Source organism: Cucurbita maxima, unplaced genomic scaffold, assembly GCF_002738345.1.
Source record: "Cucurbita maxima cultivar Rimu unplaced genomic scaffold, Cmax_1.0 Cma_Scf00018, whole genome shotgun sequence".
NCBI lineage: Eukaryota > Viridiplantae > Streptophyta > Magnoliopsida > Cucurbitales > Cucurbitaceae > Cucurbita > Cucurbita maxima.
The window spans coordinates 2,811,853-2,831,403 of NW_019272034.1; the positions used below are offsets into that span (position 1 = coordinate 2,811,853).

General features: G+C 36.0%; 2 protein-coding genes across 5 annotated transcripts in view; both read left to right on the forward strand.

Annotated features, from left to right (window-relative positions):
* The first annotated feature begins 5,321 nt into the window (after positions 1–5,321).
* LOC111492734 (WD repeat-containing protein 20-like) lies at positions 5,322–11,190 on the forward strand. Its single transcript, XM_023142167.1, has 11 exons — positions 5,322–5,818; positions 5,952–6,275; positions 6,365–6,473; positions 6,566–6,659; positions 7,416–7,503; positions 7,604–7,687; positions 8,156–8,252; positions 8,333–8,420; positions 8,553–8,658; positions 9,195–9,287; positions 10,102–11,190. The coding sequence occupies exons 1-11, from the start codon at positions 5,579–5,581 to the stop codon at positions 10,480–10,482; spliced, it is 1,704 nt and encodes a 567-aa protein (XP_022997935.1). The 5' UTR covers positions 5,322–5,578; the 3' UTR covers positions 10,483–11,190.
* Positions 11,191–14,226: 3,036 nt separating this feature from the next.
* Positions 14,227–19,551, forward strand: part of LOC111492733 (beta-galactosidase 8-like) — a 7,481-nt gene continuing 2,156 nt past the window's right edge. The window contains exons 1-16 of one of the 4 annotated variants that reach the window (XM_023142164.1): positions 14,227–14,495; positions 14,751–14,927; positions 15,015–15,110; positions 15,367–15,479; positions 15,623–15,689; positions 15,779–15,871; positions 16,222–16,365; positions 16,502–16,590; positions 16,697–16,802; positions 16,922–17,009; positions 17,280–17,398; positions 18,066–18,227; positions 18,413–18,615; positions 18,720–18,829; positions 18,937–19,046; positions 19,195–19,305. In XM_023142164.1, the coding sequence (XP_022997932.1) occupies positions 14,760–14,927; positions 15,015–15,110; positions 15,367–15,479; positions 15,623–15,689; positions 15,779–15,871; positions 16,222–16,365; positions 16,502–16,590; positions 16,697–16,802; positions 16,922–17,009; positions 17,280–17,398; positions 18,066–18,227; positions 18,413–18,615; positions 18,720–18,829; positions 18,937–19,046; positions 19,195–19,305 (1,779 nt within the window). In that variant the 5' untranslated portion in view covers positions 14,227–14,495; positions 14,751–14,759. Of the gene's footprint in view, positions 14,500–14,750; positions 14,928–15,014; positions 15,111–15,366; positions 15,480–15,622; positions 15,690–15,778; positions 15,872–16,221; positions 16,366–16,501; positions 16,591–16,696; positions 16,803–16,921; positions 17,010–17,279; positions 17,399–18,065; positions 18,228–18,412; positions 18,616–18,719; positions 18,830–18,936; positions 19,047–19,194; positions 19,306–19,551 lie in introns of all 4 variants that reach the window. The other 3 variants (XM_023142165.1, XM_023142166.1, XM_023142163.1) reach the window with 3 other exon arrangements.

Genomic DNA, 19,551 nt, shown 5'->3' on the forward strand with positions numbered 1-19,551 from the left:
AGATTGTTACCAAGATAAATAGAATAGCCGGATGTAGAACGACGAGTATCGGGACAACCAGCCCAGTCAGCATCTGAATAAGCGACTAGCGTACTAGGAACAGTGGATGGACGAAAGATAAGACCAAAGTGGAGTGTTCCTTTGACATAGCGAAGAATACGTTTGACAGCAAGAAAGTGATCTGCAGTAGGAGCATGCAAGAATTGACTGACAGAATTGACAGCATAGGCAATATCTGGACGCGTGATAGTCAAGTACTGAAGGGCGCCAACAAGAGATCTGTAGAGAGTAGGATCAGAGAAAGGAGAACCATCAGCAGTCAGGTGTTGAGAAACAACCATGGGAGTGTGAACTGGTTTGCTATCGAGCACCTGAGCACGAGTAAGAATATCTCGAGCATATTTTAACTGACTGATAAAGAGACCCTCAGGAGTGGGTGAAGCTTCAAGACCAAGAAAGTAACTGAGAGAACCCAAATCTTTGGTAACAAACTCAGAATGAAGCTTGCGAGTAAAGCTGTTAATAAGAGATGAGTTGTTGCCGGTAACAATAATGTCATCAACATAAAGAAGCAAATAGATAAGGTTAGATTGCTGATGCAAGACAAAAAGGGACGTGTCAGCGCGACTACAAAAAAACCCAAGTGTGAGAAGAAATGAGCTAAAACGCTGAAACCAAGCACGAGGAGCTTGCTTTAAGCCATAGAGAGCTTTCTTTAATAGACAAACATGCTTTGGAAATCGAGGATCAACATACCCAGGAGGTTGTTCCATATGAACACGTTCAATAAGCGTCCCATTGAGAAAAGCATTCTTGAGATCAAGTTGTCGAAGAGGCCATTTATTTGTGACTGCAATAGAAAGCACAACACGGACAGTGGTAGCTTTGACAACTGGACTGAAAGTGTCAGTGTAGTCAAGACCAGGAACCTGAGTATAACCTTTGGCAACGAGACGAGCCTTGAAACGCTCGACGGATCCATCGGGCAAATATTTAATACGAAACACCCATTTAGAGCCCACGATGTTGGTGTTGGCAGGGCGCGGAACCAAAGTCCAAGTATCATTTTGTTGTAACGCTCGAATTTCTTCATCCATGGCAGCCACCCAAGCAGGATTCTTAGCCGCAGATTTGAATCCTTTTGGCTCAGTGGATGCAAGAAGAGCAGAGAGAAGTCCAGATGAGCCCAACATACCAAGATTTGCTGGATGACGAGTCTTGAATATACCAGCTTTGGCGCGTGTGATCATAGGATGAGTGCCCAAAGAAGAGAAATCAACAGGAGGTTCAATAGAGGTTGAATTAGAAGTCGAGGGTGACAAAGTGGAACCTGCAAGAGAAGTATCATCCTGCACAGACTCATCTACAAGGTCAGAACACATATCACACGGGGATGAACTGGATTGAGGAACGTGCGGTGATGAAGTGGTAGGGGGGGATGAATCAATATGATGAAGATGTGGTTCCAAGAAATTTGAAATAGGAATAGTGGAAAGAGGTTGGGCTTGGGAGCTAGGGATAGCAGGAAAGTGAGTTTCATCAAATTGAGCATGGCAGGTGATATATAGCTTAGTGGTGGCGGGATCAAGACAGCGGAACCCTTTATGAACAGGACTATAACCCAAAAAAATACAAGGAATGCTGCGGGGAGAAAGCTTGTTAGGCATATAATCACGCAAATAAGGATAAACACGCCAACCAAAGGGATGAAAATTGTCATAATGTGGAGTGTAGTCATAAAGGAGTTCAAAGGGTGACTTACCTCCAAGAAGTGGAGTAGGCAACCGGTTGATAATATAAGCTGCAGTGCTGAAGGCGTCAACCCAAAAACGAGGAGAAAGATGAGAGTGAAAGAGAAGGGCCAAGCCAGTCTCAGTCACATGACGATGTTTTCTCTCAACACGACCATTTTGAGCAGGTGTATATGGACAAGAGAGTTGATGGTGGATGCCAGAATTACGTAAATGAGTTTTGAAACAAGCACTAGTAAATTCGGTACCACCATCGCTTTGAAATACCTTGATACGAGAAGAATATTGATTTTCCACAAATTTTTGAAATCGAAGAAAAATATCAAAAAAATCAGATTTAAATTTTAAAGGGTAAAACCACGTGAATCGAGAATAATCATCAATAAAAATAGCATAATAAAGAAAACCCGAATTTGATTTGACGGGAGAAGGACCCCAAAGATCACAATGAATAAGATCTAACACATGAGACGACCTACGTTCATTGCGGGAATAAGGCAATCGATGGCTTTTCGCAAGCTGACAACTATTACATAATGATGGAGAAGGCAATAAAGACGTAAGAGAAAGATGACCTTTTTTATTTAAAAAAGAAATAACAGAATGATTCACATGACCCAGACGAGCATGCCATAAATCATATGAAGCACGTAAAGATTTGTTTTTAAGGGCTGAAATAAAAGCAGAGTTGCCGCGCTCCAGCACATATAGCCCTCCATCTCTTTTACCGGTTGCCACCACCCTTCCTGTTTGATGATTCTGGATAGTAATAAGATTATTAGTAAATGTAACGGAGAGAGGAAAATCAGACGTTAATTTACTTATGGAAAGAAGATTTTTAGCGAGGTGAGGGACAACCAAGACATCTAATAAGTGAATATTTGGAACAGGAGAAAGAGTACCGATGTGGGTAATGGGTAGGGATGCACCGTTTCCTACGATCACAGAGTCCTTGCCCGTGTAATTTTTAGACTGATCCGGAATTGATGGGTCGGCAGTCATATGGGCCGAAGCTCCAGTGTCCAAAAACCAATCAGCAGCATCGGGTCCAGCAATAGAACATGACGTGTTAAAGGCTTCAGCAAGGTGAGCATGAGAAGAATCAGGTCGAACATACCGTTGGTTGCAGCGGTCAGCATAATGGCCCTCTTTGCGGCATATTTGGCAATGAGGTGGGCGACGACCCTGACTTGAGTGGGTTCGTCCTCGATTAGAAGAGTTGTTTTTGTGAGAATAAGAACGACCTCGCTGGTTGGTAAAGGAAGCAGGGTGCCTTTCATGGGTGCGGCCACGATTAGTGGCTATGAATGCTGTAGGAGTGGAGGCAGAGGACTCAAGGGAGCGCTGGAACAACTCAAAACTGTCAGTTTTAGAGACTAGATCTGCAAAACAGGGGATAGGGGTGAGAGCCATCTGAGCAGTAGAAAAAGCTGAAAATTCGGTGCCGAGTCCACGAAGGAACCAATGCACTTTATCAATGTCCTCGACGGGTCTGCCAATGGCATGAAGTTGGTCACAAATTTTTTTGAAGGCACGGGCATACTCAGCAACAGGTTTTGTGCCACGTTTCATCAACTGCAAGTCATCCTTGAGTCTCAGTTCACGAGCTTTTGACTGATGGCTGTACGTAGTTTCCAACGCAAGCCAAACATCACGTGCAGTAGAGAGACCAACGACAACAGCCATGGCTTCCTCAGTGAGAGAGGAGAGCAGGAGACAGAGAAGTCGTTGATCGGCTGCTCTCCATGCCAAATATTTGGGGTTGAATGTTGAGGAGGTTTCTGGTTCAAAGCGAGGTGGTGGAACCATAGTTCCATCGACATAGCCCAGCATGTCTTGACTCTCAAGAAGAGGGAGAAGTTGGCTTTTCCAAAGAAGATAATTGGAGGAAGAAAGTTTGATGGTGATCATATGGATTAGAGTATTGAAAGGAAGAAGATGATAACAAGATTCAGAAGCCATAGAGAAGAAAGGATCAGGGTTGTTAAACCGAAAGGGCTCTGATACCATGTGAATGTTTGATTAATCCACCACACCCAAATGGTGGTGAGAGTTCTCTTATTTATAATCATTTACAGAATACAGAAATAAGGTAAATTACAAATAATAAGGAAATAGCGATAAAAGGAAAGAATAATAAATGAATACAATATATTTGCATTTAGTAAAAGAGAAAATATGGTAACCCGTAATGTAAGGCAAATATCTAGATATTTGCCTTAATGAACGGTCAACTATCCTTAACTTAGCCAACTAAAACCTAGGTCATTGCTCGCACAAGTGACGTGTCTTCGACCCCATTTTTTGAGAATAAAAGTTTTAGAAAACGGGGTTAGAGAAAGTGTTGGAAAAGGTTTGAAAATTGTTTTAGGAATGTCAAACAAATAAGCAACGACCACGAGATTCGAAAGAATTGTGTTATATTAAATTAACTAAATTGTTATAAATTTAAGGATTAAATTGTTATAAGATAAAATGAATGGACTAAGTTGTAATTTCAAAGGAGATGGTTTTGGAAAGTGTAGGCAGCCAAAGTATGTTGTATTTTTATTATTATTATTATTATTTTTCAATAACATCATACCCACCTGCCCAAATCTTGAAAAGTTGTCTCCATGTGGGCTTCAAGACTAACTGGGCCGAAACAAAGAAAACTAACAAATGGGCTTCAAGACGAGCTGGGCCGAAAGAAAGAAAACTAACAAATGGGCTTCAAGACTAGATGGGCCGAGAGAAAGAAAACTAACAAATGGGCTTCAAAACCAGATGGGCCGAAAGAAATAAAACTAACAAATGGGCTTCAAGACTAACTGGGCCGAAACAAAGAAAACTAACAAATGGGCTTCAAGACGAGCTGGGCCGAAAGAAAGAAAACTAACAAATGGGCTTCAAGACCAGATGGGCCGAAAGAAATAAAACTAACAAATGGGCTTCAAGACTAACTGGGCCGAAACAAAGAAAACTAAAAAATGGGCTTCAAGACTAGATGGGCCGAAAGAAAGGAAACTAACAAATGGGCTTGAATACTTTAGCCCAATAACAAATCCAAGCCCACAATTGTTGATAGACCATGCATGATCAGAAAAGAACAACCAAGAAAATAATTAGTTCATTTATGATTTGTTTGAAATTAATTTCAGTTTGCAAAGTTAAAATTGAATTTGATTAAGTCGAATATCTCAAATATTTGTGAAAATAAATTTAAATAAAAAAACTTGTAATGATGGTTAAAATAAAAATATTTTAAAGTTTAAATTAATTTTGGAATATTAATCGAAATTAAATGTTTTTTTTTTTTTTTTTAATGAAAATCCAAATTTTGAGATAGAGCTTCAAAACCGGTTCAATGCTGGATCCTCGCAAAAATTGATCAGAAAAAACCCCCAAGAAGTCAAGTAAGTTAGAAGAAGTCTACGAATCCAACGGCTCAAGAATTTTCTTCGGAAATCGACGGTCAACAAATCTCTGCCATCTCAGATACAGTTCTGACAGATCATGCCCATCACAGCCGTCCAATTTGATGACTCTTTCTCTTATACCCTTAAAAGTCCACCTTCTCCCCATTGCCCAAAATAACTAAAACCATTTCCATTACGCTCTACTTCTTACTTCCTCCGTAGATCGCGAAAACACAAACGCCTCCCTTTCTATTCCGCCGCCACCACCGGACCCCTATCACCGTCGCCAACGCTGTCGCGGACCCCACTCTCCTCAATTTTTGCTCACAACGGATAATCAACTGTTGTGGGATTCTGTGTTGTGTTCGTCTCTAATTTTGTGCTCCCTCCTTTTTTGATGATTGAGTTTTGTTGGATGAAATTTCGGCGATGAAGATGATGAACAACGGCTATAACAGTAGCTTTAACAGCAATAGTGTCGGATTGATGTCGAGCGCAGCGACGACCGCGGGGTCTTCGTCTTCGTCGACTTCGACGACGAACACCAACTCACAATCGCAAGGTCTCAAAACCTATTTTAAAACCCCTGAAGGACGGTACAAGCTTCATTATGAGAAGACTCATCCTCCTGGCTTTCCCCCCTTTTCCCATGGAAAATCAGTTTCTCAGGTATTTCTTTTTTTTACTTCAATTTTTCGATTCCACTTTGTAATTGGATGTTGAAATTGTTCAGTCCATCGTAGTGTTCTTTTAATTTCGGGGTTGTCGATTGTTCTTTTATTGTGCTTGGTTTGAATTGTAGGTGACTCTGGCTCAGCTCAAGGACAAGCCGGCGCAGGCTGGTCCAACTCCAAGCTTGAGTTCTAGTACGAGTGCGAGTAGTGGAGTGAGATATGCGGCTGCGAAGTTCCTTGGGGTTGGGGGTGGAAATGGGGTTCGAGCTATTGGTTTTGCTGGTGGTAATGGCTCTGGTAAAGCTATTAATGGAACTAGTAGGAGCGGCTCACTTGCAGGTTCAAATGGCAGCCACTCTATTCTTAACCCCAACTACGATGGCAAAGGGACTTACTTGATTTTCAATGTCGGAGATACCATTTTCATTGGCGACCTTAATTCACCGGATAAGGTAACCAGCGTGTAACAGTAAGGAATTTGTGCTATTCTTATTGATCAGTGTGTGTGCTGGGTTTGTAAATTATCTTGGTGGTTTCATAGGATCCTATAAAGTCCTTGCATTTTAGCAATTCAAATCCTATCTGCCATGCGTTTGATCCTGAAGCTAAGGATGGTCATGACCTACTTATTGGATTGAATTCTGGAGATGGTAAATATACTTTGTTTTTTTATGAATGATTTGTGTTTGTTGTTTTTGGGAGAAACTGTGTTTGAATTGCTCATTCTCTATGCAAACTGTAGTCTACTCGGTTTCTTTAAGACAGCAATTACAAGATGTTGGGAAGAAGCTTGTTGGAGCCCAACATTATAACAAAGAGGGCACTGTCAATAACAGGCAAGAGCATTAGCCATATATTTTCTTAAATTTCCCGTCTTCTTCGACTATGTAGTCTTATTCCCTAGTGTGAAAGAGAGTTTTCTGAACATCCTTGTCCAATTTACCATATGAGTTACTCCTCTTTTGTGTGAGATGCAGCTACTTCTCCTCCAGTTTCTGAAGATTAAATTATTTGTGCAAAATTTCTCATATTCATTGTTGTGCGTTAGCTAGATTCTTTCTATTCTTCAATGAAAGAGCTAGTAACTCTTTATGTATATGTGTGTATATATATATTGAAATAAAACTGGTTTCTTGTTATTGGTAAAGTTGCGATGGTTCAATTAGATAACTTTCATACTTGTATCTCACTTTGATGATTCTAACTGCTTTAGGAATTTGATACACCATGTTGTTCAAAATATTGTTGAGTATTCCCCGCCCTCTTCCACAAGGTCCACCCCCCATAAGCATTACCAATATGGGGACGTGGTGTATTCATCATGATCATGGGTTGTAGTTTCTCTGGCTGAATCTGTTTCTGATGATATGAACCTGAGTTTGTCTTACTTACTATAGATCACAATCGTGTTATTTGATCTAGAATCTTCCTAGATAAATGTATCATAAGTTAGAAAAAGGTTAGTTAGATATTGATCTGTCTATTTTTTTTTTTTTATGCAATCCACCCATTATTCTACCTCTTCTCTCTGTTTTTATTTGATGAATCTGGTTTATGTGTGTGATTATTGATATTGGTTTGATCTTTGGCAGTCGATGTGTCTGCATTGCATGGATTCCAAAAAGTGACAGTGCTTTTGTTGTTGCTCATGCTGATGGAAATTTGTATGTCTATGAAAAGGCAAGCTTTTTTTTTTTTATAAATGTGGCTATGTATTCTGCTCTTGTTGACTTATTTGTTCCACAGTATAAATTGAAATGTTAAATTACTTAATTTTCAGAGTAAGGATGGCAGTGTTGACTCTACTTTCCCTGTCATAAAGGATCAAACTCAATTTTCAGTGGCACATGCACGGTCCAGTAAGGTAGTTGAACAAAATAATGTCAGCATTAATATAAATGCATTTTTTATAATGCATTAAGCTGCCAGAACTTGTTTTTGAAAAAAATTCTTCTGGCTTGCTTTGTAATTACTGGAATCAAGTTTGTATCTGGCAGCAACATTAACTTGCAGAAACCTGAAAAATGTGTTTGAGCCATGTGCTCACCAGTGACATCTAATGCAAAAGTGAGGCGAACTGAAATTTTGTTTCATTTTGTTGATTTATTGGATCTAGACAATATAGCAATATTTTCAAATAATGGCATTTTTAATGATGATTTTAAACCCACCCTGTCATTCAGATCTTGGTTTATTGAAATTTTATGTTTCTTGCTGACTTTTTTCTTCCTTGGGAATTAACAATACAACTCCATCAACAGTTCTTGTCATTACATGCATCCAATGGTCCTTTTTATATGTTTATTTATTTACTTTATTTACTTTTTGGCAGAGTAATCCAATTGCTAGATGGCATATTTGCCAAGGTTCAATCAACAACGTTGCTTTCTCAACCGATGGGGTCTATTTGGCAACTGTTGGTAGAGATGGTATCCTCTTAAGTACTGATTCTCGTAATTTGATTAAGAATTTTGAAATCTTGGATTCTAACTATTGATCCTGATTGTAGGATATTTACGGGTATTTGACTATTTGAAAGAGCAATTGATATGTGGTGGAAAAAGTTATTATGGTGCTCTTCTATGTTGTACATGGAGGTATGTGCATACTGGTACTTATGAGAATGTTTGTGTTGCATTTGATATATCTTTGCCCATTCTTCTTCAAGCTATATATATCTGCTAAAGGATCAAAAAGGTCGTAAATAACACTTTAATTTTATTTCTCAGTGGGGATGGAAAATATATTTTAACTGGTGGTGAAGATGATCTTGTCACAGTATGGAGCATGGAAGATAGGAAGGTGGTGGCATGGGGCGAGGGACATAATTCATGGGTAAAATTTTCCTCTAGAAATTGAATATCTGCACATAACTTTGTAAAGCCAGTTTAGTATTCCCCTATAGCAACAAGCGAGCCTCTTATGACCAGTGCATGGAAAGATGCTTGCAATGATCACTTTATGTTACTTTGGTGAACAAGCACAATTTTAGATCTTTGTATGCCTTTGGCGATGATAATCTCTTTTTACTCATTATCTCCTGAAAAAAAAAAAAAAAAAGGTGGAGCAAGATCTTAATTTATCTGATAAAAATTGATATTTAATTTATGCCTATTTATTGATGGTTGGCTAAAACATTATATTTCCTTTTGCTATATCGTTTCTTGAACAACATCTTTATGTTAGTTATGTACTTTACATGAAGTTTTAACGTTTGCCTCAATTTACATGAGTAATTGTAGTTTCCTGTTTTAAGAAATTGGCAGAACTTTTTATGTATCATCTCATTCTCTATAGTACCTTAATCTTTGTTAAGATCGTTATTGGGTTTTAGACTCAAGCCTTAGCATATTGTGGATTCTTTACTTCAGGTCAGTGGTGTGGCTTTTGATTCATATTGGTCATCACCAGCTTCAGATGACACAGAGGAAAATGTTGTATACCGATTTGGTTCAGTTGGTCAGGTAATTTCTATACGTTCAGTATGCCCCCTGTTTCTCGTCATATTTTGTAATATTGAACTTTATGCTGTCATTGCGGTATTTAGATGATGTGATCTGGAGATTTGGCCGCTCTAATTTAATCAAGTAGATATTGGTGCTTCATTTGGAAAGTAATATAGGGGTATTGTATAGACTTGGGAGGTTCTCTACGTGATTTCTCTTTTTCGTAACACAATTCTTCAGTATAAAAAACCTTTGCAGAATAAGAAACTAAATGAATGATTAACATGGAGTTTACCAATCAGATAACTTTAGTGAATTATTGAAGTTTCATTTTAGTGAAAAAAATAAACTAATGATCACGTATGAAAATAATTTCTATGGTGTCATTGCCTGCCATCCACAATTTTTGCTTTTTTCTTACTCTACTTCTAGAGATCTTGTTACTACTACACCCATACTTTCTCTCTATTGGTTGGAAAAATTGAGCACTGATTTTGTGACGTCATTTTCTCCTTGTGGGGGAGGTTTGGGAGGTTGCTAGGTTCAATGCGCCTTTATGGTCGTCAATTATCCAACCTTTTGGTAATTATGAGCTTGATTTGATCCGCTTGGATTGCATTCTGTTTCTTCAGTTAGTATTTGGCCTTTTTTGTGTTGGCTTGTTTTTTTTTAATCTCCTTGTGCATTCTTTCATTTTTCTCCAACGATAGATTGGTTGCTTATGAAGAAAGAAAAAAAAATCTGCTCTTGGTTTCATGCTTTCTTGTTACCGTATTAGCTTGACAGTCTCCCTTTCTCAAATTTAATCTGGAAGCTATATGCCTTTTCACAGGATACGCAATTACTCTTATGGGACTTGTCAATGGATGAGATTGTGGTTCCCCTTCGGCGCTGCCCTCCCGGTGGTTCCCCAACATTTAGCGCCGGAAGCCAGTCCGCTCATTGGGATAGCATTACACCATTAGGCACTCTTCAACCTGCTCCATGCATGAGGGACGTTCCTAAACTTTCTCCAGTAGTAGCTCACCGTGTCCATACCGAACCCTTATCTGGCATAATATTTACCCAAGAGTCTATTCTCACAGCATGCCGAGAAGGACATGTGAAGATTTGGATGAGACCGTCCTCTGAAACCCAGTCGAGCAACTCGGAACCCCTTGTCAGTTCTAGCATGTTGGCAGGTCCCAAAGTTGGATCCTCTACTTTGAAATAGTGTTGCAAAATTGCAGTTTCGACATACCCGGGGATCCCCTTGTCGGTTCTAGCATGTTGGCAGGTACCAAAGTTGGCTCCTCTACTTTGAAGTAGTTTTGCAAAAATGCAGTTTCGGCATACCGGGATCTCGCTTGTACATGATTGTACCGGTCCACCCACTTGGATCTTGCTATTTGGCAAAGGGTGACAGGACAGTTTTTTGAGGTCTTTCTTTCTAATTCTAGAGATTAGGAAAGAGTATTACATTTGCTCAGCGTATTAACTCGCTTCGTATTTGCAGCGGGATTAACCGATGGCTCTGCTTGTAAACTCTTGTTTGACATAAAATATGGCCATAGAAAATGCACAGGCTATTGTCACACTTAGCGGGTATGTAACATAACTTCAGTATATCTTATAATAGATGGGGGTCGACGATGACGAAAATAAGTTCATTTGAGGAAAAACTGAAGGTATATGATTGCCTAGCAATAATCAATTTATGGCATGGAATCGCCTCCTAATGGATTTGACTGCCATTGTTGGTCGCTGATCTTGTCTATCTCCATGGTTAACTTGCAATCTGGAATCTGTCAGTTTCGTATCTGCTTGTAATTTTCTGCTTTTTTTTCCCATCATACAAATGTATCTATGATTCATGCTCCAGTTGATATTGAACATTGAAATTGTGGATATTATGTAAAATATATTGTTATCCTTTTTCTTTTCTTTTTTTCATCTTCTTGGAGTTTTCATTGTTTGGTACATTGATAATAGTTTTGAATTAATAAAGTTTTATCCTTTATTCTATTAGGATAATAGACGATGCTTTTTAGATTTCACATCAATTAGAGAAGAAAATGAAACATTCTTTATAAGTGTGTGTAAATCTCTCTCTTATAATCACTTATAAACACGGGGAAAGTAAAGTTCAAATATGACAATATTTGGTAGCAGATGGGTTATTACTTTTTCTTTTCAGTATAGCTTATTCCGAAATATTTTTAGCGTTCGATAAGCCTGCTTATTCATCTTTACAAAATTTGAATTTTCATAATTCATTTGTTAAAAGTTTTACTAAAATTCTTTTTTTTTTTTTCGAAAAACTTATAAATATAATATATAATTAGTCATATAATCGTGGTTACATAGATGCTTTTTATAGAATATCCTTAATTGGAGGCATAAGAATATTAGTTGAATTGATGGAATTGGGTATTCTTAATTTTTTTGTGGCAAAAAGTATTAAATAAGTAGGAGATAGGCTACTAATATATATTAATTATTTTTAAATATGTGAAACAACCCGAATATGATGTTTAGGGACAGACCAATGCTAAACACCAAACCAACTCAATTTTAAAATAAAAGTTTTTATATTTATTTAATTTTATAATTATTTATTCTCCCATAAATTTTAAAGATAATTTTTCAAAATATGTATTAAAATTGAGTTACAAATTAATAATTAAATTGATATTCGATGAATTTGAATTGAATTGGTTCATTATTTGATTATTGAGTTAAATATAAAAAAAAAATGTCTCAATTCAAAGCCTCCATATTTGAAAAACACTAGATTGATGACTCATTTATTTTGCTTTGTTGGACACCAATATCATTTATTATTATTTTTTTTTCTTTTCTTGGATAACCAATACCATAATGTGTGGCTTCCATCTTTTTCCCCCCTCAACTTTCGGTTAATAAATATTATTATTCTCATATGGGTACACCTAAAAAAACATAGTTTTATCAAATTAGTGGTCACTATATTATATAATGATACAAATTATAATTATCAATAAGATAATCATATGTAATATAATATAATATAATATAATATAATATAATATAACGCTCAATGTTCAAAATTTGAAATTTGGATTCGACGTGGTTATGAATTTTCTTATCCGTTATCTATTTGCGTTATTATTTAATTCTAAGATATAAAACTTAAAAAAAAAAAAAAATTAATAATGTGCACTTTGTGTGTGCAAATTTAGAATGCAAAACTTGTGGTTTCACCAAATTAAAAAATTAGATTGTTCATGCTATCTATAATTTACAATTTTTTTTATATATAATTTTCTTAATTTGATCCATTAAATCTATAAAAAAAAAATAGAAAAATGATCATTGTATATTTTCGGGATTTATTTAATCCATTTAAGCCTAATTAAATGAGGTGAAGGAATCTTGGTTTTCACGGTCATCCCATGGGTCTCAAAAGTTAACCGCGGATCTAATGATCCGAATTCTAATTAGGTCAATGTGTTACGTACCACTAAGGTGTTCATATAATTTGATGACTTAATTAATTGAACTATCCATCCTAAATCATAATGGTTCGATTGATTTTTTTTTCTTCGATTAAGGTTGGGTTGAATTTTTTGAAAAATGAAAATTTAAGTCAATTTGTAAGTTGACATTTTTTTTTTGTCAAGTCAACTTAATCAACTCGAAAATAAAGTTAAACTTAACCAACCCTACATTTATTTTTATTATTATTATGAAAATTAAAAATATTAACGATGCTTTCTCGACTTGAGAAGGTTTAATAATTGAATTTTAATGAAATTATAGTTATTAATATAACAATCCGACTTAACCCAACACAACTCGAAAACAAATATTGGGTTGAATGGTGAACGACCTGAAATTTAGTTCAAATTTAATTTTAATTTAGTTTTTATGAATTTTAAAATTTTGAATTTCAATTTAATATTTACCTTTTATTAAAGTAAAGTCAACAAAAAAAAAAAAGGTAGAAGGATTAAATTAAAACGTTGAAAATTATAAATGTCGAAGAATTTAAAACTAAATTCAAACTCCAATAATCTTATTTATAATTTAACCTAATTAAATGCATAAAATTTTATTAAGAATTAAATAAATAAAAGTGGGAGGATCGTGTGGAATCGAGTGCATAGTACTTAAAGAATACCAGTGGTGCTGATTCGACAGCTGTATGTGGGACCACTTCAACCCCCGACAAGAGTCTTCACCGAAAAGAAAATTAGAAAAAAGATAAAGGAAAATGGGTCAAACGTTGAGAAGAAAAAACAAAAGGGGGCGAAGATTTTTGGTTGATTGTCGGAAATATAAAAAATAAAAATAATAATAAAAACTTAAAATTAAATTTAATTATGATTTTGAATTTTGCTTAGAGTTGTAACGTTAACTTAAAAAGAAAATTATATAAAAAAAAGATTACAAATTTAAAGATTAAAAAATAAAAAAATAAACTAATTATAATAGATACAGATACATTAACGTCCTTCTTTCATGACTCAATTATAAGAACTCTATAAATAAACTTACTTTACTGGATCAATTTTTTATAAGGACTTATAAAATATAGAGATTATAAATTATACGAATTTTTTTCCTTATTTTATAGAAAAATGTATAGTCTATAATATATAATACTAATAATTCCATTACTACACATTCAATAATATTTTTAAAGTCCAAATATCACAAACAAACAAGAAAATAAAATTAATAAAATCAATAAATATACTTTTAAAATTATAACAAAAAAAAAATATTTCAAAAGTTTGGCATATTAGTTTTAATAATATTTTTAATTATTTTATATATTATTATTATTATTATTTATATTATTGTGATAGGATGGGAATTCCCTCCATATATATGTAATATAGATAAGCTGTCAAAATTAAAGCTTCATTTGGTCTTGCACAACAACCACATATAGAACACGTGGCAGAAATCGAGAGGTGAACATATCGCTAATTTTCATAGACTCGACCGCAGCAGATTCTGACATTCTTTCTCCCGCGTTCTCCATAATAATAATAATCCACGGCAACAGCAGGGTACAGTATACAGAATATGGCAGTGAAAACTATGGTGTGAGAGACTAAAAGTTCACTTACAGTAGAGAGAGAAATTCAAATCTAGAGAGAGAAACAACTAGAAGAACAAGAAGAAGTAGAAGAAAGAAGACGTGTTTGATTCGGTTCGGAAATTGAGGTATCAAGAGGTGCCGTGTTTCCTTCCTCTGTAGGTTAGCTTGCTTGATGCTAACATTATCTCTATTTTTTTCTCTGATTCATTCTTGTTGTTCGTTGTTCTAAGCATTGAAGCAACATTCTTACTGTGAGAGCCTTTTGTAATGTGTTTGTGTGTTGATGGAAGTGGAGTGTAAGCGATTTCGATATTTGTTTGTGTTGAGGAAAATGAGAAATTACGCTTGATGGCGATATATATACCTGTGGATTTTGTTCTTTTGGTGAAATTCTTGTTGTTTTGGATTAGATTTTAGCAATGACGGGAGTTCGATATGCGCTAGTGGTTGTTTTGTTAGTTTTAGGCGTTTTAGACTCATTTTCGCTTGCGGCCAATGTGACGTACGATCATCGGGCGCTGGTGATCGACGGCAAGCGGAGAGTGTTGGTTTCTGGATCCATACACTATCCTCGCAGCACTCCTGAGGTTTGTCTCCTTCAGCCTTGGAACTTTGACGTTCTTTCTCTGAGGATTTTTCTATCTGAATCGGTTAGTGGTGTTTGTACTCTGCAGATGTGGCCGGACCTTATTCAGAAATCTAAGGATGGAGGTCTGGATGTGATTGAAACTTACGTGTTCTGGAATCTCCACGAACCTTTTCGAAACCAGGTACATTTTTGCGACTTCGTTGATCCAAGAGCGGCGTTTGGTCCCAAGAAAATTGTTGGATTGGGAGATATTTGAGAAATCTGTTTACCGTTGAGTTGTGTTTTTCATCCCTTGAAAAAGCTCAATGATGGATGGAACCCGTCTTCTGTTATCATTTTTTCGGTCTTCTTACGTTTTCTCGTCTACCAAACAGTGGCAATTATTATTCATTTTTACATGATTACTATATAAAATGTTGCGATTTCTCAATCAACAGTATGACTTCGAGGGAAGGAAGGATTTAGTTAAATTCGTAAAGCTGGTAGGAGCTGCTGGTCTATATGCACATATACGAATTGGTCCTTATGTGTGCGCGGAATGGAATTACGGGTACATTTCTTTTCCATTCTCAATTCGTCAGTTGTTTTCCATTTCCGTTCTCTCTGGGTTTTACACCTCTTCCCTTTTGTGCAATGCCCATAACGTTTTTTATATTTTATTTTCCCCCCGGAAACTGTTTGATGTAAAAACAGAGGTTTTCCAGTTTGGTTGCATTTCGTACCTGGCATTAAATTCCGCACAGATAATGAACCATTCAAGGTTAAGTATAACTTTACCATTTCGGTGCTTTTGCTTTTTTTTCTGCACCATCGTCGTGTTTAGAAAAAATAAAGAATGGTTTTGTATAGGCTGAAATGAAGCGATTTACGGCCAAGATTGTTGATGTATTGAAGCAGGAGAAATTATATGCCTCTCAGGGCGGACCAGTTATTTTATCTCAGGTGGATTTCAATTTTCAAGTATCTTCCTCTATTTCTCCCTCCTCTTACCCTTTTAACATAAATGAAAGCTGCGATTGGGCAGACCTCCCTAACTAATTTAGGAAATGATAATAAATTTATAAGTAAGTAAATACATCTCATTCCCAAATCAAAATTATAAGAGTTTATGCTAGAAGTAGACAATATCATCATCATACTATTGTGGAGAGTTATAATTCCTAACTATCTATTCAACTTCCAATATTTTTTTGCTCGCATATGTCCTGATGATGTGTCTCAGGACTATCACACATTTGAAATAAGAGTACTTAAAAAGGTTAATATAATGGCTGCTTTTCTTCTAAAAACAGATTGAAAATGAATATGGAAACGTTCAGTCTTCTTATGGATCTGCTGCTAAATCCTATATCCAATGGGCGGCAACCATGGCTACGTCTTTGAACACGGGAGTTCCTTGGGTTATGTGCAACCAACCTGATGCCCCCGATCCCATTGTGAGGAATCTTTCCGTATCATGACCATAAATTGTAGACGACAAATCTTAATTGCTCTAGTTACAAATTACAACAAATTTTGATTGAATATAAACTTACCTTATTAAACTTCCCCGTGCTTGTCATGTGGCCATAGATTAACACTTGCAATGGATTTTACTGTGATCAATTCACGCCAAATTCTAAGAATAAGCCCAAAATCTGGACTGAGAATTGGACTGGATGGTAGACTTTCGCATTTACTGATTCCTGCATTTTTTTCTGTCAACTTGATTTCTTAATTACTCACGAGTCATTTACGCTTTTGACAATTTCGATTATTTTATCATAGGTTTCTTTCCTTTGGTGGAGCCTCGCCATACAGACCCGTGGAAGATCTTGCATATGCTGTGGCACGCTTTTATCAGAATGGTGGAACTTTACAGAATTATTACATGGTACTTCACTTGTGATGTGCTCATTATGGTTGACAGAATAAATGGTTTATTTACGTTTCCTTGAAACGTATGAACCCATGATAGATGGCATCGGTTTTTCCTTATTTTCTCTTATACAGTACCATGGTGGGACAAACTTTGGTAGGACTACTGGTGGACCGTTTATTTCTACTAGTTATGATTATGATGCCCCTATAGATGAGTATGGTATGGTTTCCATCTATTAAATATTCACTATTTTTTCTGACTCCTTGGTTCTTAATTGATTTGTTAAGATGTAAAAATCTTCTCAGGTATTGCAATTATATCTTCAAATTTTGTGCAAAGAATGAAGATGCTGGTTGGAATTGTAGTGATGTTGTGAACTTAATCATAAAAATGGAAAAAAAAAAAAAAAAAGAAACGATATGGATACCCGATCATCCTAATTCTTTACAATCTACTTCTCTTCTATACGATTATTCTTCTATTCTGCAGGACTGGTTAGGCAACCTAATTGGGGTCACTTGAGGGAAGTCCACAAGGCTATAAAGATGTGCGAAGAAGCATTAGTGAGCACAGAACCCGCAGTTAGTTCTCTTGGTCGAAATTTGGAGGTAGGTTATTCCGATACTGTTTTTGTTGGGAAAAGGAATAGTGAAAGAGATATGAAAAGATAAAATAGATCAAGCTACGTGTTTTATTATTGTTTTCTGACTCAATACTTGTTACACAATTCCAGTATTGATAGGCTTATACACTAAACCGGAATAGTAAATTATGAAAATCTAGATAAATTCAAATCTACTAATAATTTTCTGAAATCTTATAGTTTGAATACTTTGAATCACATCTCAACTACTTTAAATCATATCTTTATTTTGAATTCTTTGAATCATATCTCAACCCTATGTCTTAAAACTATCCGGAGCTTACCACAGTTTACCACAGTGCAATAATAAGTTTCAACAACGTCCAGTTTGGATTCTTTTAGTAGGGGAAACAATTAGAGTTTGACTTGGTATACGAAATAACGACTACTATTTCTGGCTTTAGTTTAACATGGAACCTAGCGGAATTATGCATCAGAATGTATGATAAGAAAATCAGAAGAAACTACTTGCAGAAATTGTGAAGAGAGTATCCAGGGAAAAGTTGTCTCGATCACAATTGTAAAACTGTGCTCTTACCGTAAATAATCATATTCCTCCGTGTGTTGTGCATTCATATAGTGAAGATGGTAAAAAATGGTTAATAAGATTTTATTCTTTGTACTAATTTCAGGCGACAGTTTATAAGTCCGGATCTCAATGTTGTGCTTTTCTTGCCAATGTGGATACCCAATCTGATGCGACGGTGACTTTCAATGGTAATACATATCATTTGCCAGCATGGTCTGTTAGCATCTTGCCTGACTGCAAGAATGTGGTGCTCAATACTGCGAAGGTTATTTTTTCTTCTCAGCAAATGTATTTGCAGCCGAGAACTAAAATTCTTATCTTTTGTTTGTGACTTATCATTGTTGGTACTCAAGTCAAGTGAATATTTCTTTTCAATTCTTATCGCTCCTTTTATTTGCTCCTAATTGACTTAATTGTTGCACGAATGAAGTATACCTCATTTTATGGCAGATTAATTCGGTAACAATGAGGCCATCCTTTTCAAACCAACCTTTGAAAGTTGATGCTAGTGCTTCTGAAGCATTTGACTCAGGCTGGAGTTGGATAGACGAACCAGTTGGTATCTCAAAGGATAATTCTTTTGCGAAACTTGGACTTTCAGAGCAAATAAATACTACAGCAGATACAAGCGATTACTTGTGGTATTCTTTAAGGTATGTATTCTATTTATCATTAAATCTTCAGTTTCTTTATTCAACGGACTGCCAACCAGTTTCTAAAAATAGTTTTGTCAACTTTTTCTACCACCATTTGGCAGCACTGATATAAAAGGTGACGAACCTTTCCTTGAAAATGGATCGGAAACTGTCCTCCATGTTGAATCCCTTGGCCATGCTCTTCACGTTTTTATTAATAAAAAGCTTGCAGGTGATTGGAATTAATTATTTGGTTCTGTGCATTTGAATGCCTTTAAAATTACTCCTGCGTTGTTGCAACGGTGCTGCTTTATAGGTGTTGTTTGAATTTCTTTGTAGGAAGTGGAAGAGGTGGTAAAGGCAATTCTAAGGTTTCTTTGGAGATCCCCATCACACTGGTACCTGGGAAAAATACAATTGACCTCCTGAGTTTGACAGTGGGACTTCAGGTTCTGCTTCGCTTAAATTTGTGCCGGCATATATCTTGCGAGAAATCATTACCTGAATCTCAAATAAAAATTTGCAATGTGAATTTCTTTTATTGGATGAATTTTTTATATATTTTTAACTCACAAACTCTGTAATGCAATATATCAGCAATATGGAGCATTTTTTGAGACGAAAGGGGCAGGGGTCACAGGGGTAAAACTGGAAAGCCAAAAAAATGGCATCACTGTTGATATCTCTTCTGGACAATGGACGTATCAGGTTGGTTTCTTCAAACATGCTGGAGTTTAATGGCCTTATACTGCTACCGCAGTCGTTGTTTCATGATTTGATTAAAGTCATCATAGCATGCCTTTAGTTTCATTTTTTTATTATTAGTTTTTTTTTGTAGTCTCTTTCCTACGCAGCAATGCTGTAATTTAACCTTTTTTTCATAATTTTTTTTTTTTTTTTTTTTTTTTTTTTTTTTTTTTTTTTTTTTTTTTTTTTTTTTTTTTTTTTTTTTTT